The 27,790-nt window shown below is 37.1% G+C and overlaps 1 protein-coding gene across 2 annotated transcripts in view; it reads left to right on the forward strand.

Annotated features, from left to right (window-relative positions):
- STK38L (serine/threonine kinase 38 like) overlaps positions 1-25,568 on the forward strand; it is an 83,916-nt gene extending 58,348 nt beyond the window's left edge. For both annotated transcript variants that reach the window (XM_047743297.1, XM_047743296.1), the window contains 12 exons: positions 1,610-1,661; positions 7,719-7,841; positions 8,091-8,174; positions 14,652-14,775; positions 16,248-16,402; positions 16,751-16,853; positions 17,034-17,095; positions 19,445-19,562; positions 19,975-20,098; positions 21,067-21,162; positions 23,373-23,464; positions 23,569-25,568. In XM_047743297.1, coding sequence (XP_047599253.1) covers positions 1,610-1,661; positions 7,719-7,841; positions 8,091-8,174; positions 14,652-14,775; positions 16,248-16,402; positions 16,751-16,853; positions 17,034-17,095; positions 19,445-19,562; positions 19,975-20,098; positions 21,067-21,162; positions 23,373-23,464; positions 23,569-23,639 — 1,204 coding nt within the window. In that variant the 3' untranslated portion in view covers positions 23,640-25,568. The remainder of the gene's footprint in view (positions 1-1,609; positions 1,662-7,718; positions 7,842-8,090; positions 8,175-14,651; positions 14,776-16,247; positions 16,403-16,750; positions 16,854-17,033; positions 17,096-19,444; positions 19,563-19,974; positions 20,099-21,066; positions 21,163-23,372; positions 23,465-23,568) is intronic.
- The last annotated feature ends 2,222 nt before the right edge of the window (positions 25,569-27,790 follow it).

Raw genomic sequence — 27,790 nt, forward strand, 5'->3', positions numbered from 1 at the left:
GGTTACTGCCTCTCTCTCCAGAGTAAGGGATGATTCCCTGAAGTGTTAGTCTTGGCAAGCAGTGAGGAAAGGGGGCAGTGGAGTTTTGGGAGAATCAAGTTGCCTGTATGCAAACGGGCCCTCCCAGATTAGAGGTTCTCCTCCACTGTGCATTCTGTCTGCCAAGGAGAAAACTCAGAATCATTCAACAAGTGGCTCTGTGGGGCCCAGAGGAGCATGACGGTGGGCACAGAGCTTACTCCATTCTGAGGGTTAGGCTTCAGAGAATAGTGTGTAAATGAAAGATAAAAATCAGTGTGGTAATGCACCAAGGTGTCTATTACAAATGTTGGGAAGTAGCTAGAGAACATGCCATTAGGTATCATTCATTGCCTTTGAGGTACTGATTGATGAACAGCCATTAGATATTTTTATGAATTTTCTGTAAGAATAAGGGGTTAGGAAAGAGCTTACCTTTAGACATATTGTAAATGACAAATGCTAAAAAATGTATATGATGATTTCAATCCACAACCCTTGTATTCCCATGTAGGTAAATCCTGGAAAGTTAGTCTTACTCTAACGTACTACAGAACTAATCAGAAAGAGCTCTCTCAGGTTTATCTTTAGGCAAAACCAATATGATAGAAGTAAAATGATGAATATTCAGTTGGAAATGAGTTGCAAAATTTGTATCACAACCATCTCTGTAGTTACTGGTTCCTTCATCCACTGGCCCTTTCCCTTCTCCTCCCCATCTCCCCGCAGTGCTTAGCTTGACTAACTTCGGTGATATCATCTAAAAACGAGGAATAACTGGACTTGGCTGTACCTAGAAAAGCAAACGCTCTGGTGGTTAGTGGGGGTTTTTTAATGTACAGTTTGCAAAGAATTAGAATAAAATACACTCAATTGCATTGAACATTTTTTCTTGACTGATTATGAAATCAAGCTTAGACTATTTTTTTTTTAAAGATTTTATTTATTTATTTGACAGAGAGAGATCACAAGTAGACAGAGAGGCAGGCAGAGAGAGAGAGAGAGAGAGAGAGGGAAGCAGGCTCCCTGCTGAGCAGAGAGCCCGATGCGGGACTCGATCCCAGGACCCTGAGATCATGACCTGAGCCGAAGGCAGTGGCTTAACCCACTGAGCCACCCAGGCGCCCCAAGCTTAGACTTTAAATGAAGGCCTTCCACAAGCTCATTTAGCTAATAAGTATTAGAATCAGGGTTCAAACAGGGATATCCACCTAACATAGTTGTACTTTCAGTCACTATAGTTACTTTTATATACTTCTAATGTAAACACTGATAAATGTTAATGATTTTGGTGGTTTGCATATTAGAGAACAGATTTTCCTTACTAGAATATTCGTCACCTTTGTTAATCATTGATTTAAGCAGCATTAGAAGCAAATTTTTCATTTGGCCAATATGAGAAAGTGAAATCTGGGTTGGATTTATATTTTGAGAAAGAAAAGTATTCTTAATGATTATTTTGATTCAACTTGAGATATCTTTTCTTAGCATAGCAAACTGAAGTGGTAAACTCGAATAAATAAATAAACATTTCTTAAATGGGAATAGTTAGGAATGTATTTAAAATTTAAATTATTTTTTCTTTGAAAAGGCAGAAGAAATTAGAAGTGGCCATGGAAGAGGAAGGATTAGCAGATGAAGAGGTAATGTTAGCTGTAATTATTGTGACTGTAGTTAATGATGCTGTGTACTTAAAAGTTACTAAGAGTGGATCTTATCTGTCCTCACTATAAAAAAAAAAATTACTTATATGAGGTGATGGGTATTTTAACTAGCCTTATTGTGGTAATCATTATGTATGTATGTATGTGCATCAGAACATCACACTGTAGACCTTAAACTTGCAGTGTTATATGTATGTCAATTGTATCCCAAGCAAGTTATTGGGGAAGGGACTAATCACTGGATAATGACAACCCCAGTGACTTTTTTCATGTATTGATATTAGATGATTTAATAAGTTAGGTAATGTGGATTTCATCATTTGAATATGGGCTTCTTACTTTCTTGCTATGATGAAAATCTTTAAAAGGAGGCAGCTTTTTATTGTTTCAATTCTGAGAACATAGATTTAGTGAACAGGGTCTACAGTAACCTAAGTGCACAGAACAGGAAAAGTGGGCTCCAAGAAGAATCAGTGAATTGCCAAATCTTCTCACAGTTTTTCCTGAAAATTTCTTAAGACCATCAAGTTCTCTAGTCCAGTGCATCTCCCCATCTTTAAATTACTATGTGTTTCACTTGAAGAAAAACTGCCCCCAGCTGGGCTCTCTTCCTGCAGTCTGGGCCCCACTCCCACCCCCAGCTTTTCTGCACACTCCACCCAGAGTTCTCTATCTAAAAACAGGTTTGATCCCATCATTCTTTTGCTTATTACCCGTTATTGGGTCCCGAGTACTCTCAGATGAGTGCAGGAGCCTTCACAGTTAGGTCTCCGCGGTTTCAGCCTAGCCTCATCGCTTGTGCCCCAACCCCATGCCCCATGCCACTACTGGGTTACTCTGACTTCCACGTTCTTGCCTGTGGACCTTTCACAGGCTATTTCTGCCACTTAGAACTTTTTTACCCTTATGCAATTCTCATTCTTCTTCAGTTAGCTCTGGGCCTCACTTCAAGCCTCAGTTCCACGGGGAAATCTTCCCTACGTTCTTCACGAACACTGTTCCTCTCCCTGCGGCAGCGCTAAAATATCCCCTCCCACAGTAGACACTTCATGATGTCTTATTCAGCTTTATACCTCCAGACACGGCAGAGGGCTACAGATAGAATAAATATTCGGTGAATAAAGGAACAATGGCCTTTCCCTCCAGGGGTTTACCAGTTAGAAGGAGTGATGATGATTGTGTGTGCATAAAAATATGTATACACGATAGAAGGTGGCAAACTTCGAAAATACAGGGATTTTTTAATACAGGGATCAGAAGAGGTTTCATGGAAGAGGCAACAACTGATTTGAATCTTAGAAAAATAGGGAGACTTACATTAGAATTAAGAGATAAATAGAAAATAATTGCCGAACAATGAACTATAAAGAATGCAGTAAAGGATACAGCAAAGTAAATCGACAGAACATATGGAAAGGCTAGGCTGGTAGTAGTTAACTAAGAAATGTACAGGCAATAGGGAGATACAACTGAGAGTAATCAGTTTAGCAGTTTTCAGTGATCAGAAAAGAATTTCTGTACTTTAAGAGTGATCTTCCAAATGATGACTTGAAATCAAACCATTATTTAATCTTTCCTGTACCTTTCCTAAGACTGTTCCTTTATTTTTCTGCTGGCACTGTTTAAATAAAATAAAACATTTTATGATTTGTACCAAATGTGGTTACTTTGTTAATCAAGTTGACTCAGCATAGAAAACCTAAATTATTTGCATAAAATTACTATGATAAATGTCTTAAAACTCATTTAATTATATTCTTTAAACTTTAAGGAGAAAGGTAGTGATTTAGATCTATATTACAGTCAATAAAGAAAAAATAAAGCGAAGCACACACCTTTTCTCATTTATTCATTAGTATTAATAACTTCCTTAATATTAACAATCTTATAATTGTATTAATGCATATTATACATCATTATATTTGCATATATAGAGAAACATTATATATATAAGTGAATCTTAAGCAAAAGATCTTAATTTGAATTCTCAAGGAAGAAATTATAAAAATAGATGCTTGGGGGTCAAGCAGATAACATGAGTGAGGGAAGCTGGCTGGATTGTTTTCATGATATCTTAGGTTATATATTCTTTTGATCCAACACACTTTGTTTGCACGTTCAACTCCCAAGAATATATTTTGATTTCTACAAAGAAATAGACTCTATTTTTTTTCTTTTTTTAAAATATCGGATCCTCACAGTTTATCTTTTGATAAAGACATATCCCTTTTCACTTTACTGAAAAGAGACAGGAGCACCAGCCCTGTTCTACATGTCACCTGATGACTGGCATCAATTAGAGAACTGATGTCCATCAAAAGAGGACTGACTGCCTCTTTGGCCCAGTGTGGCCAAGTTCCTGTTTTTCAAGAGAGGCTGGAAATCTGGACTTTTATGTGACATCATTTGCTTTTTTAAAATATTGGCGAATAATTCAAGTGTTTTAAGAGCAACTTGTAGGCAAAATCAAATACATCTGTAGGTTGAATACAATTAGTAGCTTTCAGTTTGCAATCTCTGTTCTGCACCAGGAAGGAGAAAATACATTTAGAGCTATTTTCTTTAATTCTTCTAATTAACTTGGAGAAAATGTGATATGATTTATACCTAAAAACAGTGGCCCATAATAACTATAAAACTTCTAAATTTTTTAAATTTTAATTCCACAAGTGCTTATTATTAGGCCCCATGCTAGGTCTTAGATCATGGCAAATTCTACAAAATAGACATCCTCTCTTAACCTTGATATAAAATATGTTGCAACTATCATTTTGTGGGGTGGATTTTTCTCTTTAAAGATTTTATTTTTTTATTTGAAAGAGAGAGAGAAAAAAAGAAGAATTGGCGGAGGGGCAGAGGAAGAAGAAGAAGCAGGCTCCCCTCTGATACAGGAGCCCATTCTGGGACCCTGAGACCATGAACTGAGCTGAAGGCAGACACTAACTGACTTAGCCACCCAGATGCCCTGCGGTGGATTTTTTAAAATAAAATTGTTTTATAAAAATCTAGTTTTAAATTGAAAGCTAGTATTTATCCTTAATTCATTCATAATAGAAAATCTTTGTAAAATAATTTGTGAAAGTTACTTGTGAAAATTAAACCAGGTACTGTGGTCATGTAGAGGATATATATGGAGATGAAGTTGCCAGCTGAACTCTTTCCTATCTCAGAACTTCTGTGTACATTGTCTGTCTGGTACAAAAACTGAGCATCCCACAGATCGAGAATCTGAGGATTACCCATTTAAAAAGGAATGGAGAAAGGAAGAAAACGATGCATGTCTGGTTTCATCTCACTTAAGAAAATCCCATCAGACATGGAATATTATACACTCTAATAGGAAAACAAAATAAACAAATTTAAGCTGCAAAAGGGAGCCATGAAATGTTAAGCCTGCCCACAGATTTTTCTCATTGGCAAAAGAGAATATGATTACTACAAAAATGTTACTTGTTTTTCAGGGCTACTTAATCTACACAAGTCATGAGCAGATACATCAACATGCTTTTTTTAATCAATATATTTTTTGAGTTTATTCTTTAATTCCTAGTATAGTCAACATACAGTGTTAGATTTGTTGCAGGTGTACAATATAGTGATTTAACAATTCTATATACTCAGTGCTCATCATGTCATCAATATATTTTTTAAGATTTACTTATTTATTTGAGAAAGAGAGAGAGCGCATGTGCAGGAGGGACAGAGGGAGAAGAGAGAGAGAGTCTCCAAGCTGAGCTCAGAGCCCTACATGGTGTTCCATCTCACGACCTGAATGGGAACAGAGAGTCCTATGCTTAACCGACTGTGCCACCCAGGTGCTTCACCAATATATTTTTTAATGCTTCGCCTCCCTCTGAACTGCAACACCGGTTTGAAGACTAATATCATGGTGGGGGGCCCACCTGGGTGGCTCAGTCAGTTAAGCGCTGGACTCTTGGTCTTGGCTCAGGTCATGATCTCAGGGTTTTGGGGCCTTGGGCTCCACTCAGTGGGGACTTTGCATCTCCTCTCTCCCTGCCTCTCCCACTGCTATACTCCCTCTTTCTCTGTCTAAAATAAAAATAGATAAATCTTTAAAAAATGTGAATTTTTAAAAAAATAATGTAACAATATTATAGTGTGGTCCCATTTTTATAGAATTATGTGATCCCTATACTTGTGATTCTCCCTTTTTGCCATTAAATAGCTGTGCCCCAGACTGCATAAACATTGTTTACTTGCTGCATTACACAAGCTATTAAATATTAGTGAACATTATTTTCTTTAGTGGCTTCTCTCCTGTTGATTTTGAGCATGATTATGGATGTAATGAGATCATCTTTTCCATTCAGATTAAACAAGTTTCTGAAATGACACCCAACTGTACTCCATTTTATACTCCACAAATCAGAAACCCAGAAAGAGTTTCAAAATTCTTAAATTTATTCATTTATGTAATAACCCCCCCAACCGCTTTGCTGCTTGAAAGACATGATACTATAGTGCCACCATGTGGCCTTTTTAATTAGTCTTAAAATAAGCTGCTATTTGGGGCTATTTTGTTTTACTATAGTAATTCAGTTATTTAAAAAAAAAAAAAACTATTCAATGGGCTTTAAAAAAATTTTTTTATTTTATTTTTTCAGTGTCCCAAGATTCGTTGTTTATGTACCACACCAGGTGCTCCATGCAATATGTGCCCTCCTTAGTACCCACCACCAGGCTCACCTAACCCCCCACCCCCCTCCCCTCCAAAACCCTCAGTTTGTTTCTCAGAATCCAGTGTCTCACTTCTCCTCTCCATCTCCTCATGTCCTCTGTGTTATTTCTTATGCTCCACAAGTTAGTGAGCATTTTTTGAACCAAAAAATAGTCTTCACTGTTTCCACCATTGATGTGCCTGTGTGCGTAACTTCATTCAGCTGTTTAAAGATGTTTAAATTGAGGATATAATTTCTTGATCGCATCTTCTTAGATTAATTTTATTGGAAGTATCAGAATTCCATTGCACTGGTGATGCACATTTACCCATTTCCAGTTAATTGATAGTTTGCCATACTTTTTTGAAAATAGATATATACAGGAATAGTAAGACACCATTCAGTGGTTATACCTTGTACAAAGCAGTGTTTCTGAGCTAAGATAGTTACTTCAACTTGACTTTCCCTCAGAATGGAACTCTTGAAAGCCTGATGGTGTTCAGTTGACGGTGAACAGATGCTTAACTTTTTTATTTTTGTTTAATTCCTAATATATGAGACCTCTACTGGGAACTAATAGAATGTCAACAGAGTTTTGTTTGGTCAGGGGGAAAATGACATTTAGAACAATAAAGTGAATGTCCCTTCGAGATGTAACCTTCGGGTATTTCATAATGTTTTTTATCGGTGTTAGTTATTTTTTGGCGATCTTTGGAAAGCGTATTATGAAATTCCTGACTTGAATATCTTAATGAATTCTTCATGTAATTATTATTATTTTGTAATCTCATATTTTTAGGAAGTTGTGTGCCAAATCTCAAAGCAATTTATTAAAATTTATCCGAGAAAAAATTCTTTCATAAGTAAATCTCCATGGAAACACTGCTGTGGTGTTCTCTTGGTGTCCTAAGTTTCAGTAGTTGTGACAGAACAACCTGGAAATTAGAGAATTGAAGCAAAGTAGATTGCCTGATGGTAAAATTCATGATCAGAATACAATTAGCATTTCCTGAAGCTTAACTTTTCTTTATGAATTAAGTTAGCATATACATGACATATAAGATGAACTTCATTAAGATGAAATATTAAAAAAAAATGAAATATTTAATGGAGTCCACCTCAAGAATAAGGATTTATCAATTGGTGAAAATATGAAAATAAAAAATGTTTTCTTTAGATTGTTTTATTCTTTCCAAGCTTAACAAATACTCAACTTTGGTAAATAAGTTCTAACACTAGAATATAATATTTAAGATACTTCATCCTCATTTTACATGTCTTTTCTTTTAATACTACAGGCTTCCTTTATAGCAATCTAAATTTAGAATCATCCTTTTAAATTGTCTTTTTTTGATAGAAAAAATTACGCCGATCACAACATGCCCGAAAGGAAACAGAGTTCTTACGGCTCAAGAGGACCAGACTTGGCCTGGATGACTTTGAGTCTCTGAAAGTTATAGGAAGAGGAGCATTTGGAGAGGTTACTTCTTTTTTAAAGGCAGTGCTGTTGAAAATATATAGCTTTAGATAGTTTAATATATGTATTCCAATGGGCTAATATGTATTAAAATAGCTTAATGTATCAGAATAGTTTAATATTAAGAATTCCTAAAAATATAAGCAGTGGTGAATTGCAACACTGATCTCTTTAAAAGAACTTACCTCTTGTTCCTAAATCAATAGTAGGGAATGCATAACATTGATAGCATGGTCAATTTTTACATTCTAGGTGCGGCTGGTCCAGAAGAAAGATACAGGCCATATCTATGCAATGAAGATATTGAGAAAAGCTGATATGCTTGAAAAAGAGCAGGTATGAGTTCTTTTAACATACAACCAAAAGGAATACCACTGACTAGGTGTTAGAGTAAATGTTAATATTGGAATTTGTAAAAAGAAGTCTACACATCTTACTGTATAGAGTCTATTAATTTTTTGATAGCCTGTTTTATTGTTTCTCAATTCTTATAGCTAAAATTTCTTCCAAATTTATAATCTGAAACTATATTAGCTTGTTCAGACTGCCATAACAAAATACCACAGACTGGGTGGCTTAACAACAGAAATTTATTTTCTCACAGTTCTGGGGCTGAAGCCCAAGATGAAGGGTTCTGGCAGGGTTTTGAGTCCGGTGAATCAGTCCTTCCTGGCTTGCAGATGGCTGCCTTCCCACCAGGTCCTCACATAGCCTGTCCTTCGTGTGTGCACAGAGAGAGAACGCGAGCGTTTGGGTGCCTCTTCCTACAAGGATGCTATCCTCCTCTCCTTCTCTGGCCTCACCTAACCTAATCACTTCCTTAGAGACCCCACTTCCACATTCAGTCACCCTGGGGGTTCATCATCACGGGAATTTGGGCCGGGGGACACAAATGTTTACTCCATAACAAAATACCTTCTTTTCTGACTTCAGTGAAAATAAGGGACAGTTCTCAGTTTCCTTAATTCCTATCACATATAAGCAAGACCAGTCTCCTGAGAAGTTGCTGATTTAACACATTTCCAAAATCTGTAAACCACCCCCTCCCCAATGTCATACTCCTGGACTCTCTATGTTTCCTGTGACTTAATGTAGCTTAAGGTGGGCCATAAATCCGAGAACATCAGTAGTATTATTTATGTGTTCCCCTCTGTTCTAGTCTGGATAGAGGCTCTATAGAACCCTAAATGGATTACATATGTTAGGGCAGGTCTCAACAACCGGATATAGAGGGAGGATGGCCCCCTCTCTCTACCTAATGTTCTCCTTCAGTCTTTCAGTCCCTGTCTAAAGCTTACTTCAGAGTTCAGCTTTTGACTGAACAAATTACAGAAGAGGTTTAGGCAAAAAGACCAAACTGCAGGTCCTCATCAAACTCCTCGGATTCTCCTTTCTTTGCTTCCAATTCCTTCTCCTCAGCCAGGGCAGCCTCAGTGGAGGGAGCAGGACTTCCTGCTGGGGTAGGTCCACAGCCCTTTGTTTGCAGATGAGGCTCCGGATATTGATGTTGACATTGGCCAGGGGCCTTTGCAGACAAGCCTGGCCAGAAAGGTTCAGCTTCTACACCCGCTGCTCTGATGAGGGCATTGATCTTATCCTCTGTGACTGGAGGATGAGGGCTGAGTAGATAGATGCTGGTAGCAAGCCAAAGACAGAGGCTGAGTGCTGTACCCACACGGTGCTAGTCACTAGAGGAAGGGAGGGTCTCACCCAGCTCGGTCGTGGCTTTCTCAGAAGGAGTCAGCACCTTAGCAGCAACTGAGGAAAGTCCCGCCTAAAGCTTCCATAGTTACTATGGCAGTATAATATTTATTTCTATTCAAATATGACCCACCTTGAATTTTTACTGCATTCTTTCACTTTATTTCTATTTCCTGTGCTCAGCAAGTATTTACTGGGGGCTAATGATGTGCCAGATGGGCCTGTGGTGTTGTAGATTAACACATAGGCGGGATTAACAGGACAAACCTGATCCATATTTTTTTCTAGTACTGGGGACATAGACAGCTATCTCAAATAGTCATGATTGAGAAAGACTACAAAGAAAGTTTGTACAAAAGGATAAATTGATGCAGATGATCTGGCTTTAGGAGGAAGAATTAGATGAGGAAGTGTTTCTCTGAAGAGAGAATATTTGATGAAAGATAGAATAATGAGAAAGAATGACAGAAAAGATCATGTAGAACAAATATCCAGACGCAAATGCAGAGGTCTTGAGGCTAGAAGCTATTGTGGCTAGAATTCAGTGCACAAAGAATGGTAGGAGAGGTAGAAAGGGAGCAGATCCCAGAGAAGGCCAAGATAGAGCGTTTTGGTTTTATTCTAAATGCAATGGGAAGACGCTTTTGTTTGAACAGGGGAATGGTATGTCTGATTGAGGTTTTACAAAGATGAATCAATCCCTTTGCTTGCTGATGGGGAAAACAAGAAGTGAAGCAGAGAAGGTGATTTAGAAACTGGTGAACCACTTTTAGCCAGGATGGGATTGTAGTTCACAGCAGAGAAGCTGAAGAAGAGTCTGACAGATTAAGTATATGTTTTAGTGGAAGAGCCAGCAGGATTTCCTGTGGTGTCCTGTACATTGGGGGATGAGAGGATGGGTGAGGATAGTGAGGAAAAAATGGAAGAATCAGGATAATACCTAGAGTTTCATTTAAGAATGGGATACACGATGGTGGTGTTTTCTGATTTAGAAAAGACTGAAGAAAGAACATTTGGAGATAGCGGGAATGAAGAGTTCTCCTTGTGGCATATTGAGTTTGAGCTGCCTGTTAGATCCAAGAGATATTGAGTTCACAGTTGCTGGAATCTGGAGAGAAGTTTCTCTAGAAATATAATTTGGAAGCCATCAATATATTGACCATCTATTGGGGACAAGATGAAATTGCCTAGAAAACTAGATAGAGAAGGAAAGAGGGCCTATATACAAGCCCTAGGAAACAAAAGGCAGAAGAGAAGCCAGCAAAAGGGACCAAGAGGGAACATCTAATTAGGTGGGGGAAACTGAGAGAACATGGTGCATGGAAGCCAAGAGAAGAAAGTGTTCCACATAGCTGAATGCTGCTAGAGAGTACAAGAGGAAGACAAGCCAGTGGATGTCACAGTATAGAGATTTTTAATAACTTGGCAAGGGCATTTCTAGTGGTTTGCAGGTACAGAAGCCTAACGAAATTGTGAGATAGAAAAATGGAAGCAAAGAGTGGGGAATGGTGAGTGCAAATAAATCTTTCATTGTGAGGCAGAACAAAGAACAGATTTATAAAGGGAGACTTAAGGTAAAAAGGCTTTTCTTTTCTTTTTATTTTTAAAGACAGGAAATGTTTGATTCTGATGAGAAGAATGCATTAGAAAAGAAATTGAAGATCCTGGAGAAGGGAGGAGATAACTATAGGAATATACTGGAAGACAGAAGAGTTGGGGTGCCTAGATGAATCAGTGGTTAAGCTTCTGCCTTCAGCTCAGGGTCCTGGGATCAAGCCCTGTGTCAGGCTCCTTACTCAGCAGGGAGCCTGCTTCTCCCTCTCCCCCCTGCCTGCCTTCTCCCCCTGCTTTTGCTCACTCTCTCTCTCTCTCTCTGTCAAATAAATACATACTTAAAAAAAAAAAAAAGAAAAGAAGAGTTGATCTTTGATAGGAGTAGACGTTACTTATCCATTAAACAGGAAGAAGAGGCAGAGAAAATGGGAACAAATGCAGGTGGTTGACCTAGCATCCTCAGGTACCATGTTTCTGCCTGAGTGCAAAAAAGTGAGGTCATCATCTCAGAGTAGAGGAGGGATGGATAGCTTGCTGGAGGCATAAAGAGGGAGAATTTGTGAAATAGTCACAACTATTGACTTAAAGGGGTGGGAAAGCAGACTTGCCAGGGAAATACAGTTGAATGCCTGTTGAGATTTGCAGTCATAAATGTACCACGAAACCAGTTGGCATAGTTGAGTGACCTTTCTGTAGAATATTTAGTTGCTCTGGGGTAGGTAGAGAATAGACAGAAATTTGAGTCTACTTAGGGTTGGTGTTTTGCCAGGCAAATACAAGGGAGGAAGGGGACGAGGGAGTTCAGTGTTTGCAAAAAGAGTGATTATAATGATGAAATCTAGGCTGGGTAGAAAAAGATACGAGATTGTGAGGAGAGTAATAGAGAAAAAGTTGTAGAATCCATGGAAGGGAGATTGAAATATAAGAATAAGAGATCTAGAAGATGAAAGGTGGAAATAGAGTTCCTCAAAATGGAGATTTTAGAGGGGGTACAGTTTTAGCTGATGAGAAGGCTAGGACGACTACCATGGGTGGCTGAGGTGCAGAGGCAGAAGAGATCATTGTAGACAAGGAAGAAGTCAGTAGATAGGGCATTTGATGGTTCACCCTTATGGAGGTTGAAATCTATCCATGAATGGAGAAACTGTAAAGGAAGTTGATAGTGAGCCAGGAGCTGAAGTTATGAGTGAGTGAGAGGAATTGCCCAGGAGCTCTGTAAACTATAGCCATGAGAATAGATGATGGCTGATGGAGTTTCACAGTGTGCACTTCAAGGAACTGTGGAGGAGAGTGTCACAGTGGTATGGAAGCAGCATGAGAATGAGCAGGAAACCTACCCCCATGCCACATAAGGCATGAGAGGAGAACAGATCATTCTTGAGAGCTCACTGTGCAGGGAGACAGTACTGTCAACAGTCTGATGAGAAGAATCATCAATTAGGATGACAAGGTGAAGGAACTGTCCAGAGGTGAGATGATAGAGGACTTTTTTGAAGACATGCCAATTCCATAGGGAAGAGGCTGGTTTGGAACTCAAGGAAGGTCGAAGTATTACAGTGTATTAGAGAATTACAGATAATGGTAAGAATAAAGGTCTGGGTCAAGATGTAGAACCTCAGAGACAAAGAGATAAACAGGATCTAACCAAGCCATATGGGATTAGTCCTGGATAGGGTTTTGGAAAAGGGACAAAAGGAGCAGTTTGTTCCAGCTATAGTCTTCAGCTTACTAGCCACATGTGGCTATTGGGTGTAGCTAGTCTGAATTGAGATATGCTGTAAATGGCAAATATATATCAAATTTTGAAGACTTCCTACCAAAGAAAACTCAATAATTTTTATATTGATTATGTACTGAAATGATAACATTTTGGATACATGGAGTTACATAAACTATATATAATTAAAAATATTTCACCTGTTTTTTATATTTTACGTGGTTACTAGAGAATTTTAAACTAAGTCTGTGGCTTGCATTGTATTTCTTTTGGACGGCACTAATCTAGAATATTTTGCCAGAAGTTGAAGAGCTTCTGATCACTGTTCATTCCTGAATGCAGGGAAAAATCTCACTGGAGCCCAAACATCAAATCTGTTTTGGCCCCTATATAAATTAATCTGCATTTGCAACCCCTGAATTTCATTTTAGGAAACATTTTCCCATTCAATTCTAATATGTTATTATGTGAAGTTTTTAATTACATTTACTTTAATACTAACCAGTCCACAAAGTAGCAACTTATCTCCCTGATATTGTGGTACTATGTGCAATAACTTCCTATTCTTTGAAAACATGGACCCATTTTAAAAACATCCTGTCATCTAACTTCAAGATATTTAAAACCATCAGGCCAAGTTGATGACATAACTTTTCCTGACAGCACAGATGCAGCATCAAAGGTTAAGGTTTTTTCTTTACTAATCTTACAATGCTTTGTAAAAAACCATCCGTAGGAATTTTGATACCATTGTTCACTCTATGAAACAGATCAGAGAGATTGTAAAGTTTTATTTATGCCAGAAAAACAAGTTCTTAGTTTTCAACTGTTTTTCCTGTGCTTTGATCTCAGAGCATTTATTGTACTAGGTAATAAATACAGTAATCCAACTATGACATTAAGCAGATCATATTTCATTACTGAAAAGGCTTAGGAAATCTGGGTTCTCATGTGCTTTGGGCCAGAGTTCATAATAATGTACAATAAGAACAGCAAAAGGATAAAATCAAATATTATTGTTTAATCTTTGAAGAGAAAATGTATAAATACTATATGCAAACATCTGAAAATGATTTATACCAACCCAATAAATTACTCAGTTTATATAGTTATATTTGGTCAAGATAATACAATAGTTATATAAATGTTTCTACTTATTAAAAAAGAAAACAACCCAAATGTTTTAAAAATCCAATAAGGCCCTTTTTTTGACTCATAGCAGTTAAAACAGTCTGCTAAGGTCCTGACTTTGTTATACCAACCTGTTAAGGCATTGCTTACTAGTTTAACTTTTCAAAAGTCAGGCCAGGGCACCTGGTGGCTTGGTCGGTTAAGTGTCTGACTCTTGGTTTTGGCTCAGGTTTTGATCTCAGTGTCATGAGATCTGACCCCAAATCACGCCCTGCGCTCAGCACAGAGTCTGCTTGAGATTCTTTCTCCCTTCTGCTCCTTCCCCATCTGCTCCTCCCCCGGTTCTCTCTCTTTTTCTCTCTCAAATAATAAATAAATAAACCTTAAAAAAAAAATTTGTATAACAAAGCCAGGATCCTTGGCGAAGAAGGGTTCTGGTTGGAAAGTTTTGGACTAATCATTTTCCTACCTCAGGGGCGTCAGCTTTCTGTAACATACCTGTGGATCCCACCTTTCCAGGCCTAAAGATAAAAGATTTCCTGAGGCTCTGTATATGTAATGAGGATGTGAACATGTGTATGTATTCCAAATCTTTTCGAAAACTCCCTCTTTCCTTCATGATTGTTAAGGAACTGGATGGGTCTCTTAAGAGGTCAACTTGAAAGATGTGTAATGTGTTGCAATCATTTTTTCCAACTACATTCATCTAGGTGGCTCATATCCGAGCAGAAAGAGATATTTTGGTAGAAGCAGATGGTGCCTGGGTAGTGAAGATGTTTTATAGTTTTCAAGATAAGAGGAACCTTTATCTGATCATGGAATTTCTCCCTGGAGGTAAAAACAAACATAATAGCAATGACAGACTGATACAAGCTCATCTTTACATTAATTATTATCCTGTTGCTTAGGTTTTTTCTTCTATTCCTAGCAGTCATGGTTTTCCTGTAGTTCCTCCCATAATAGTGCTAATTTTTACCACAAATCAGATTATTTTGAAGGAACGATACATTTGGCACATTTTAAATACTATCAGTCTAGTCAACAGGGTATAGTTAGTTAGATTGTTGCAAGTCTAGAGTTAAGAACAGTAAGTTACTAAAGAGAAAGACAAACAACCCTATGGGCAAATAACGTACAGAAGAGAAACTCTGGCTGGCCTGTAAATACATAGGAAAATGTTCAACTCTGCTCATACTCAAGGAAACGCAAATTAAAACAAAAATGAGCTACCATTTCACCTGTTTCTGATGAGACTGTGGGAGAAACCGGCCTCTCTTTTATCTAAATTAATCTCTGACTCTTAAGGAGAGCAGTTCATAGATACTGGTGGAGCTGAAAGGGCATGTGGCCTACAATCCTGCAATTTTAGAACTAGGGTAGTCCCTGAAGATTCTCCTGGACACACGCACAGAGACCTGCGAGACCAAGGAAGCATTGTTATGATCATGAAAAACCGCAAGCACGATAAATGTCCATCAGCAGAATGGATAAATAAAATGTGGCATAATTACGTGCTGAAATATTTTACAGCAGCTAAAAGTCAGGAGCTCTATCCATTTCAATAAGTTCTCAGAAACAGTGGGGTAAGAAAGCAAGCTGGGGAATTATATGTACAGTTGATACCATTTATGTAATTTTTAAAAATATGAAAGAACATAATTTCATAGATTAAGATATATGTATATGAAAACATATTTTAAAAATAAGCTAGAAGGATACCCACCAAACCAAGTCCACACTAATGGTTACTCAGCAAAAAGGGAAAGCGGAATAAAATGGGATGGAGGACAGAGAACACTTCTACATTTTTTTTAAAAGACTCAAAGTATCATAAAAAATATTAACAGTTGTCATTTCTGAGTTGTAAGTTCACATTTTTTATTCTTTGCCCCTTTTTAAAGAAAAAATTCCTTGAAAATAAAAGAATGTCTTTTGATGGGATAATTTTCTATTTTTGATGGACTGAAGAGCTCTGAACATTTTTAAAACTTGAATTTGAAAGACTCTATCCCATTTCCAGGTGTGCTCACTCTGATTCATTTCCTCAGTTCAGCAAATTTTCCTCAGCAATTTATTATGGATGTTGAGTGGTAGATATTACTTCATTATCACCTACTTTCTACCTTAATAATCATCAGATGTCATGAAACTTTTGCTAATGCAGTGACACTTTTTTTACTTGGCCCTAGAGATGGTTGGCGGTCTACTGGGTGGGTCATACAATGCAGAAATTAGGCAGAGGTTGTACAGATACAGAGGAAGCCTGACGTGTTTCTAATACATGATACTTGGTTTCCCTTATGGAGGTGACATGATGACATTGCTAATGAAGAAAGATACCTTGACAGAAGAGGAGACACAGTTCTACATTTCAGAGACTGTTCTAGCAATTGATGCAATCCACCAGTTGGGTTTCATCCATCGGGATATTAAACCAGACAACCTTTTATTGGACGCCAAGGTATGTGAAGAAACTGGTGAATTATTGGGTTGCTGATTATTTTAATGGAATAATAGAGCTGATTTTGTGATTGAATGGGCAACTACCATTTATATTATTGCTCAACTATGTGATGTCATAGAATGATGTGACAGGAAAAGACTTGGCAGTGAAAATGACATCAAGGGAGGATGGCTGTCTTTGTCTTCTTCCATTTTCTATTTTTAACATTCGTCATCATCAAATATTTATAATTTTACTTACCACCTGTAGGAGTTTTTAGAATGCTAAGAATTTTTATAATGACTGCCTTAAGGCTTTTGTTTCAAAGTTAATATAATCTCTTGATTTTACTGGATTTTTTTATAGGGTCATGTAAAATTATCTGATTTTGGTTTATGCACGGGATTGAAGAAAGCTCATAGGACCGAATTCTATAGAAACCTTACACATAACCCGCCAAGTGACTTCTGTAAGTTTGATTGTTTTTTTCTGTGTGACATAGTGTAGCCAGCTTAATTCAGCATTGTTGAGCACTGAAAGTTCTCTTCCTCTCCTCATTCCTTAAACCAGTGTATTTACATGTATGTGAATTTGTTTTTTGGTGGAGTTTTTCCCCCTCATAATTACAATTCTCTCTTGTTGAAATTAGCATTTCAGAACATGAACTCAAAGAGGAAAGCAGAAACATGGAAGAAGAACAGGAGACAGCTGGTAAGTCAGCCAGGTCTTTAAGAAAGATTGACCTGGTCCTAAAATTTCGGGTTTTGCTTGATCATTTTGTATCTTCACAATGATTAGTACTTACTTTGTAGCAAGGATAGAACTGCTTCTGGGGTCACTTAGTTCTCTTAGTTTCTCTGTAACATTTCCTTGCCTGAAAAGTGAATGCTGATATTTACTTTATGATTTAACTTTATAGCATTTTATGGCTCATACCTATAATTAAGCAGCCTGTTTACTAGTAATTAGCACAATATAAAACTCACTGAGATGAATGTGATTGTAGTGAATGCCTTGTGTGTTCCATTTTTCATACTTGTTCTGAAACAACCGCCAATCAGTGTAAATAAGGTGGTTGTGTGTTTCTAAGGACTTTATAGACAAGGTGAACAAGAAGTTTGGCATATTAACAGATAAAACAGATAAAATAAAATTAGAAAGCAGACTTTACCACAGATAAACTTAATTACTCTTTAAATGGAAGTAGAATAAAACTGCTTGTGCCCCACACTGTTTCTCCTTTATTACTTAGCAATTATAAGAATTGTTTGCCCCTTTTCCTCTTTCCTTTATCCTATTAATTAGGTCCATGCACATTCTCAGGGTTAGGAATGTGCCTTTTGACTTTGTCTTCTTGATCTCTTATACGTCTGGCACATACAGACACTCTATAAATATCTGTTAAACTCAACCAAGTGATGAAAGGGAAATTTAGCATTCCCTCTGAATGGCTGAGGTTAACAGACTGGATGATAATAGTCCAGTACCCTCTCAAACCAAATAATAAGACTTTGCTTGGTCAAACTCATTCTGTCAGTGGCCCAAGTAATTAACTATAAGCTTCCTGTGCTCATAAAACAATTCAGTGTTTTTGAAAGTTAGAAAAAAAGAATTTTAAAACTATGGAGCTATGAATTCATGACAAAAAACTTCCTTCTACTTTTAAATGTGCCACTTTCAGATTAGATTTTACCACTGAGAGAAGCATTGCAGTATTTCCTGCTTTTAAGGGGGAAAGTGAATACTGCTTAAAAGTATGGTGGGAATTCGACTTAACAGAGTATTCACGGGTGATTCCTGTTGTCATTTTTATATTCTTGTGGCCATTATCATGACTTCTATCAATGTTTATTTACCAAGGGAGAAGTAGAGGGGACTCTTAGTGTTTTGGGCAGGAAAATCCTTTGGATCTTATATCCCCCTGCCAACTAAATGCCCATCAGCAACCACCCCCACCCCCACCTCCTGCCACCCTCAGGTCCTTGAAATGACGAAATCTGCTGGCACACATTTTCAAATGGTCCCTGGCATAACTGCCCTTAATTGAGAACAACTACCGTAAAGAAATCGTTTTTTGTAAGATTTTATATGAATTAAGAATGAAACACTCCATTGCTTTCTGATGGATAAGCAGTGCCCTGGAATTAGGTTTATCATGAAAATACCTGATGTTTATATATACAGCAGGTTGTAGTTTCCAAAGCACATTCCTTTTCTTGTTTCATCCTCCTGCCACAACTATGTATGATTACTACAGTTTCCTGTAAGCAGAAGCCGAGGTTCAGAGTGCTTGAGTCTCCTGTCTAAGAACTCACTTAGTAGTGAGTGGTGGACTCTGGCCCACTGGGTTCAGCCTCTTTATTCTTTTTGAAATGGATGGCTAACCTTAAAAATGAAACAATTATTGTGCCAGCAAAAGTGGGTTTATTCAGGAATAACAGAGAATCACAATTTGGGACAGGCAAGCTGTGGCAAAACCATTGGCAACTCCAACAAACAAAGAAGAGAACTTGTATTTTAAGAGAAGGAGGATTTGAAAGGGGCTGTTTTGACCAAGAGTTCACTGGAGCAAAGCAGGAGTTGAGGGTGGTGAAGGTCTCTCCTTGGCTGAGTTGCAGGGGTAGCTGCTTTCGCACAGGAGACGCAGTGTACGTCTTTCCCTGTTGGGGCCCACAATAGGTGATTCTTTGCCTGTTCATGATTCCTCCAATGGGGTCTATAATTGACAGTGAGGAGTACAGCAGCATAGCTCCCCCTTCTAGCATCCCAAGGCCACTTTTGTGAGCTGTCCTTCTATTAATTTTCACAGGATTTAGGGCTAAATATATAAATAATTTAGTTGAGCTTCTTGGAGAGGGGGTGGTGGGCAGCCAGAAATCATATCTTAAATAACATATTATCTGATTCAGTACCTGTCACTAAGCTTTCTACATGATAAACATGTGAAACAAGTATTAAATGCAAAATTAACTGCTGTATTGCTTTTTCTAATAATGAGCCATACTCAGATCTTTTAACAAATATTTAAGAATGCTGGTTTGATAAGGTTTTCCTTTGCAGGCATATTCCACAGTTGGGACACCAGATTACATTGCTCCAGAAGTATTCATGCAGACTGGTTACAACAAGCTGTGTGACTGGTGGTCTTTGGGAGTGATTATGTATGAAATGCTAATAGGTATGTCTTATCATTTGTTTACGTATATACTATAGAAATTTCCGTGAGTGCCACGGATGGAACATATTACAGATATCATGGGCTAAAATGTCTGAACTCCTTGACATCCCCCAATGTCAATAATGATAAATACCAGTGAGCTCTGTAGCAATTCAGGAACAGGGTATTTAACCAGAACTCCCATGTGTCAAAATTGCATCTACATGGCCTTTTGGATAAAGGGGGTGATGCTTTGAATCCTTTATTTTATTGCCTTTATTAGCGATTTTATTATAAATTGATGAATGGTGACATTTTTTTATTGCTGAATGGAGCACTTCTGGCTATTTTTTCCCTATGACACATACATAGTATGTGTAGAGCATATTTGATTACTAAAGATGATAAAACTTGTATTTTCTCTCATATGCAGGATATCCACCTTTCTGTTCTGAAACTCCTCAAGAAACATATAGAAAAGTGATGAACTGGAAAGAAACTTTGGTATTTCCTCCAGAGGTACCTATATCTGAGAAAGCCAAGGACTTAATTCTTAGGTTAGTGCTTAAATCCCTAGAGGAGTTTATGGTATTTTGAAACTTGACAGGTACCTAAAAGATTGAATTGCCCATTTTATTCTTGTGGGAGGAAAAGGACCACTACTGATCTATACAGTCAAAGAGATCAATAAAGAAAATGTGTTTTTAAAAACTGCAAACAATTAAAAGGAAGCATGCAGTAAAAGTAAGAGTTAAGAAGAGGGACGGTGTCTTGTATCATTTCAAAGGCCACTCCTGTTGGTACGCAATGACCTATTTCGTTAAAGAGAAAAGAGAAAATAAATCGCTAGTAGCAGTGCCTATCACAAGTCTATATAAGAAATTATTTCTAAGCAAAGGATTCCATTCTGTTTCTCAAGTAAGATGAAGTTTGGTATTATTGTGAACGGCTGCAAGGAATATAAATTGGGACAACCTATGAGAACAGCTAATTGACAGCATATTATCAAAAATCTTTAAACTGTATATGACCATTGACCCAGTAATTCTAGGAATTTTGCTTATGCAGACAATTTGATGTGTGTAAAGATGGTAGGGAGACTGTTTATCATGATGTTTTTAGTAATGAAAATTGAAAACTAAGTGTTCAACAAGAGTGGACTGGCTAAATTAATATTTCCACAAGCAAATTTTAGAATATGAAGTTAAAGAAAAATATATAATGATTTGGGAAGTTTTCTCAGTATATTAAATGAAAAGAATCACCCTAAAACAGTAACTACTGTAGTAACACATATTTTTAAAAAATTGTAATAAAAGACTAGAAGGAAATGGCTTCAAACTGTTTATAGTGGTTCTCTCTGTACAGTGCAATTACAGAGGATTTCTGTTCTCTCCCACATTTCCCACAAGAAACAGAGCTGACTTCGTAAACAGAGGAAAAAAATGAAATGTTTGGAAAAAAAATGCACATAGGATACTGTATATGTAATTTGCATATGATCATTTCTGTTTCCATTTTCTAGATTTTGTATTGATTCTGAAAACAGAATTGGAAATAGTGGAGTAGAAGAAATAAAAAGTCATCCTTTCTTTGAAGGTGTAGACTGGGGGCACATCAGGTACGCTCATAGGCTTCCAACGGGAGAGATCTAAGTAAAACGTTTGTTTGTTGTTACTAGGTTTAGCAATCAGTTTGTCTCTGGCTCTGCTAAATACACAGTGTTGTTATAGTGTTATTAAACCAGTGTTCTCTGGACTACAGAAGTGAGAATATAGCTAAATGACTGGTTTTAGCAAATGCCCAATGTAAAGGGGAAACCACCTACTGTGTACCTGTTTCGATTTTTATATTCAGAGTTATGGGATGCAAGCTGATGTCCGCACGACAGGGATGTAGTTTTATTTCACATGATAACCCCTCATTTTTGTCCTATTCTGTCATGCTGTAGACTGCTCCTTTCTCTAATATACCATCTTCTTTATGAAGTTATAAGAAGACAGAGTCCCTTTTTTTTAAAACACTGTGAGAAGAGTGAAATGATGCAAGTAACTTTTAAGAATTTGCTTGCAGTCGTTAATTGTAAGCATCGGCCTTTAATTCAGTTTGTGGCCAAAGTACCTTCAGTAGTTCTGGGCTGCTCTCCACACAGTGAGACTTCCAAAACATAACACTGATCATACCCTTTTCTTCCTTCCCTTTGCGCTTAGAATAAAATTAAGGCCGAGGCACTGCTTTCAGGACTGTGGGGTGTGGCTCTACCCTCATCGGTCCCAGTGGCATCTCCGAGGGTCGTTCTGCTCCTCTCATCTCAGGGCTTTGCCCTTTGCTCTTCATTCTGCCTGAAATGCTCTTCTCTCTCCACTCGTTCCTGTCCCCACTCCTGCCCTGCCTGGGCAGCATCTGCCCCTCCTTTGAGACAGCTAATGTGTCACTCGCTCCAGGCACATCTTCACAGGAACTCCCACAGTGTGCCAGGCACTCGACCTGCTGTAATAACAACTCATTTGTTTGGACCACTTATTGTTATGTCCAGCACTGTCTGAGGACCTTTATGTGCATTTTTTATCTTATCCTCATAATAACCTTATAAAATAGGTACCATTATGATGTCTCTTTTACAAATGAGGAAACTAAAGCACAGAGAAGTAATTTGCCTGCAGTGCCACAGCCAGTAATAATCCAGCTAGAATTTCTTTTTCTTTTTTCTTTTTTTTTCCAGCTAGAATTTCTAACTAGAATTGGACCCCTCGGTGTCCTGGTTCTTAACTGATATGCTGCATTACACTGTATACCTCATCTCACTGAACAGAATGAGGATTCCCCGCTTCACAGTTGGAAGGACGCTTAGAGCCCATTAGTGCAATCTCTTGCTTTGATAGTAAGGAAATAGTCACAGAGCAAGGAGTTGCCTGCCTAAGGTCACGCTGCTAGTTAACGACACCAGAGTCTCCGGTTCTTGTCACTAAAGTAATACACATTTATTAAGTTATCACATTAAGTATAAAGAATTGGAATGATTCTGCGAAGAATGCTCAGGACTTTAGGTACTGGCTTTGTTCACTTGTCCCCTAATACATCCAGTTAAGTATTTGTTGAAAAAAATAGAAGCAATAAAAATGGATAGCTTCTTTTAACTATTCCTATTTTTAAACATTGTTAGCATGGTAAGATAGTTTCATGACTGATTTTTTTAACCTAATCTCCCTGATTCCCTTAACATTTATATGGCAGAAAGTTTTAGATTTAGATTTCATTGCAAATGTGTAGTCCCTTTGCTCCCCTTAATTTCCCAAAGCGCTTTTTGTTTTTCAAGTATCTTTATTTTTTAAAGTAATCTCTATACCCAGTGTGGGGCTTGAACTCATGAACCTGAGACCAAGAGTCACACACTCTACTGAGCCAGCCAGACATTCCCCAAATGACTTTTAATCCATGGATCCTTTAGTAGAATAATTCTTTCCTGAATTGTTTAGCTAGAATCTAGTACACACAATAGCCAGCATACATTATGTAATTATTAAATTGTTTGAACAAAATCTCTTCTGTTCTACATTCCCTTTCATTAGCTCTTATTTTTCCATTTTAAACAAAACAGCATGAGAAAGTCTGGGTACAAAGAAATAAAAATTCCAAGTAAATGGTCATGTTTTCAGAAAATATTACACTCAACTATGACATCCACTTCACAGTTTTCAAGTCCACAGTAAATTCTCTCGACTCTTCTATTATCTATAGAACAGGAAGCAGAATTTGCAACTAGAACCATTTTTGGGAAAACAAGAGTTAAAGAAAATTTGCCATGCTACTACCTTGATCCTTTTTTTATAGGGAAAGGCCAGCAGCAATCCCTATAGAAATCAAAAGCATTGATGATACTTCAAATTTCGATGACTTTCCTGAATCTGATATTTTACAACCAGGTAAGATAATCTATGACAAAACTAACACTTCACGGTCTGTAAAGATGCCTACAGGGTCACTAATGAAATTCCTTTGTTCTTGGTTAATTTCCCATCTTTCCTAGTGCCAACACCACAGAACCGGACTACAAATCCAAAGACTGGGTTTTTCTCAATGATACCTATAAAGGTTTGAAGGGTTGACTCAGCGCGGCTCTATCCCCACCCTACATGAAAGCTGGAAAATTATGAATAAAGATCACGTTCGCCCACAACCAAGAGAACTCAGGTAGCTGCATCCCAGGCTTGCTTGGCGTAGATAACGATACACTGAAATACTCCCGAAGACGGTGGTGCTTATGACTACAAGAGGAAATTCTACAGGATTAGGATTCTAAGACTACTACAGGAATTGGTTGGCAGTGCCAGCTGGCTTTTGGGTTTTTTTTAAATATTTTATTATTTTTGTTAACTTTATTATACGAAGGTACTGGAATAAAAGAAATGTACGTCCCTTTTTAACTGCACTGCCTACACGCGTATTAAGGTCCATTCTGCCTGTGTGTGCTGTGGCTTTGTACTGTAACACCTCTGATCAATTCAGGAGAAACATATCATTTAAAGCAACATAGGCTAACCTGTAGGTAACACTGCAGTATTGCTGTTTTACTGCAAATCTTATGGGTCTAGATAATCAAAAAAAGCCATCTTCCATAGTTGGTGTTAGAATACTTGCCCTATTGGTTTGGACGTCTATAGAATGAACAGACATGAAGACAATTTCTGTAATGGTTTTAAGAAATTTTAAAAAGGAATACACTGGTTATTTAAAAAATAGAATTTACCATCCTGTTATTTCACAAACTGCACAGTCGGGAGTGACAAGTTTATACTAAGAGGAACTTTAACACCTTCACTCAGCACTCCACTAATATATTTACTTTGCATTCAGAAATACTGATGACCTTTATATACGTAGTCTGTATACTCATAGGGAGATGTACTGTATTATATAAAATGTAAGTTGCTTTCTTGTGACAAAAAGGACTTCTTTTTTAACAAGAGGACATGGCATTATTTGATTTGATTATGGTGAGTTGAATTTAAGAAATGACCATGAAGGCTGCTTGTAGAACTGGTGTATTTTTATAAACTATTTTTTAAATGTCAAACTTCTGATCATGGAAATGGACTTGTAGAGAACAAAGAGTTATCTACTTTGGTTTCTAGAAAGTTGTTACAATATCATGGCTGGTTAACTTTCTTTTGTTTGGTGTAATCTTTCCTTTGATAGTACTTGTATTATTGTGCCATTATTTTCTTACACTCCAAATGTACCAAAGATCCTGAACAGAGTGGATGTTCACAACTGAGGAAAATTTCCTTTCCTGTAGGAATGCCATATGCAGATATGACAGATCTTTGATAGTGCTCAGCTTATTCAAGGGCAATATTGGTTTATGGTTCAGCTACATCACTATGTTTAACCTACGTGGAATTAAGGAAGTAAATGCAGGCAGTTGGGGGGTGGTGAGGGTCGCCGGTGAGTTTGTGAGGATAGGGGAGATGATGTCAGCATCAAATTCTTTAGCTCTTTCCCGAAGAATTAAGTCATGCTTTTTAGCTCAACATTTTATTCTAAAATGACTCTCTGAGGTTTTGGCTTCATAAGTATTAGTTAAGGAACAATACTTTATCAAAGAATGGCCTAATGTTTTTTATTGATACAATTGTAACCATGATCTGTGATCAAAATCAAAGTGATGGTTTATTTGTAGCTATGTCTTCTTCTTAATAGGGAAGAATTGCACAGGATCATTATGCAAATCTACAGAGCTTTTATAAATGCTGCTGCTAGGTAGCTCCATGATATTTCAACAAGGCCATGCGGTTGGTTCGTTGGTTAGTTGGTTGGCTTTTCTCCCCCTTGTTCTCTCTCTTTCCTTCTTCTTTCCATTCTTTCTTTCTAGTATTGTTTGGTACTTATTATATGTTCATCTAATAGTTCATCTCTATTTTTCTCATTTGGATCATGTGGCTGAGTATCTAGGAGAGAGAACTATTAAAATTCTAGGGTTATCTCAATTTGACCAGCTCTGGTTCTTCTAATTATAACTCCAACTTTTAAAAAAGCTGTAACTGCTACTCAGTTTTATGAGATTTTTCTCACCCCACTGCATCCCCCCACCTTTTAAAAAAGACTGGACTGTTTGCTAGTGTAATAATGAATAAGACAGGAGGAAACTGCATCATTCTCTAGTTGTAATATGGTAACTATTCTAGCATAGAAAAATGTCATTAATAATTCAAGTTGACCATGGAGGGGGGTTTCCTAGAATGGAACTGAATTACCTGTTTGCTTTTTAATCAAATAAGAGAAGAGCGTGTTGTTTTCCATCTCCCTCATTTTTATTAGCAGGAAGAACTTGGAAATAATTATGATTTCTTGGCAGTGGAAGGGCAGTTCTGGAAAGCTGACTTTGTTTAGAGTCTCATTTTTCTCTGGAGTTAACAGAGTGATTCACAATCTTTGGGGTTTCCTCCTCGTCACAAGCATTTCTTAAGTGCCTATCTAAAAGCAATTAAAGACTGTGTCTGCCCTTTGGAAGCTAAGAATTTGAGTCATGATGCAAATTAGCTAGGTAATTTGCAAAGTACCCTCAAGATCGAATTTTCTCTATTATACACTTACCATGTTTCAGGTGAACCATTTAATTTAAATGACAAAACCCTATCTAATCAACTGGGCATAATGACATTTTCTTTAAATTAGACTCTATTTTGAATTAAAGAGTTTTATTATAACTGTGTTTTTGGTTTTCTAAGTATATAGAAAGCTTGTATAATTCAGATTTATTGATTTCCTGATTTAATGTAGACTTCAACATTTTTATTAAAAAAAAACCTTTGTATTAAAGCAAGTTATGTTATTTTTCTTTTATGCTTTTCTTACTAACATAGTTTAAATTTATTGAAGCATAGTGCTATCTGAAAACAAGGAATTTCTTATAAATCAACCTTTTCTGAATGAAATATATGGCTGTTTTAATAAGCTCATAGCTGAATGAAAAATAACATGTGGAAAACTGCAAACTTCCTTTGGTTGCTAAGTCTGAAGATAGGGTTTCATTTATTTCTATAATATCATACTACTTCTGATTTTAAAGCATCTGTATATCTTTGTGTAAATCAGTAAATGTAAAATTTTTTAAGTTCATTAATTTTTGAGGTTTTTTTTTGTAGAAAACCTTTAGACAATCAAACCATATCTACTGGTAGAAGAACCAGCTATCCATCTTTTGATGATCTATAAATTAATGAGTTGAGATTTTAATCAGGAGAGAAGTCCCCTAGCAACTAAATCACATTTGCTCTGAGGTGTTAAGTTTCAGAATATTCAGAACAACTGTTTTGCTATAACCATGACTATTTCTTCTCATCTTTATTTAACATATATTTTCTCTTTAGAAGTGCATTATTTCTGAAAAGTTTTAATGAAACTTAGAACAAACAATACAAAACACTTGGGACTACTAGATAAATTTTAGATTTTTATGAAAAATGTGAGGGCACATTGCCACTTTAAGCAGAAATGAAGTAATAAAAATAGTTCTTAGTTATTTTTAAAAAAGCAATATAAATTATTCAGCAGTTGTCTAGAAAAATGATCATCAGGCTGTCAAGTGCTGTGTTTAGTTACCAAGTTTCAAAAAAATGTTTTGGTGACATGAGGCCTTTTTCATTGAAGGTAAGAAAAGAATAAAAACTATGTTTATAATATTTCTGTTGGTGAGATGTTTTGGTTTTATTTTCAAGTTTTGAGACGGGTGTTATCCAAAACTAAAGAAAGACTCTTCTGTAAATATATGCAACCATCACACTTAAATATCACATCAAGAACACAATATTTGAAGTTTCAATTGTATTATGTTTAAATAATCAAGGTAGTTGTACAGGTTTGTATATAACTACCCCACCAAGCCAAAATCAATTTGCAAGCAAACGGAAATTGGAAATACCTCAAAATTAAATTTAAAATGCTTCAGAATAGCATGTAAACTAGTGATGCGAGTGGCCTAGGTTTGCACACAGGTACCATTATGTCCTGTCTTGTGGAAGACACTGATAAGCAGTCATGCTACTCTTTCCACTAAGCGCAGAGGGGGCCAGTCAGAATCCTGCTCACCCTAATTGTGCTCCTCACTGTTCTTGACTTACATCGTTTCAATAATGCCATTGTTAAGACAAAACAGTGAAAGCACCGATTGTGAAAATTTGGACACTGGAGCAAACTAGGAGACTAAGTGCATCTTCTTTCGAGCATCTTCTGATAAAAAAAGAACTTCT

Source organism: Lutra lutra, chromosome 8 (genome assembly GCF_902655055.1).
Source record: "Lutra lutra chromosome 8, mLutLut1.2, whole genome shotgun sequence".
NCBI lineage: Eukaryota > Metazoa > Chordata > Mammalia > Carnivora > Mustelidae > Lutra > Lutra lutra.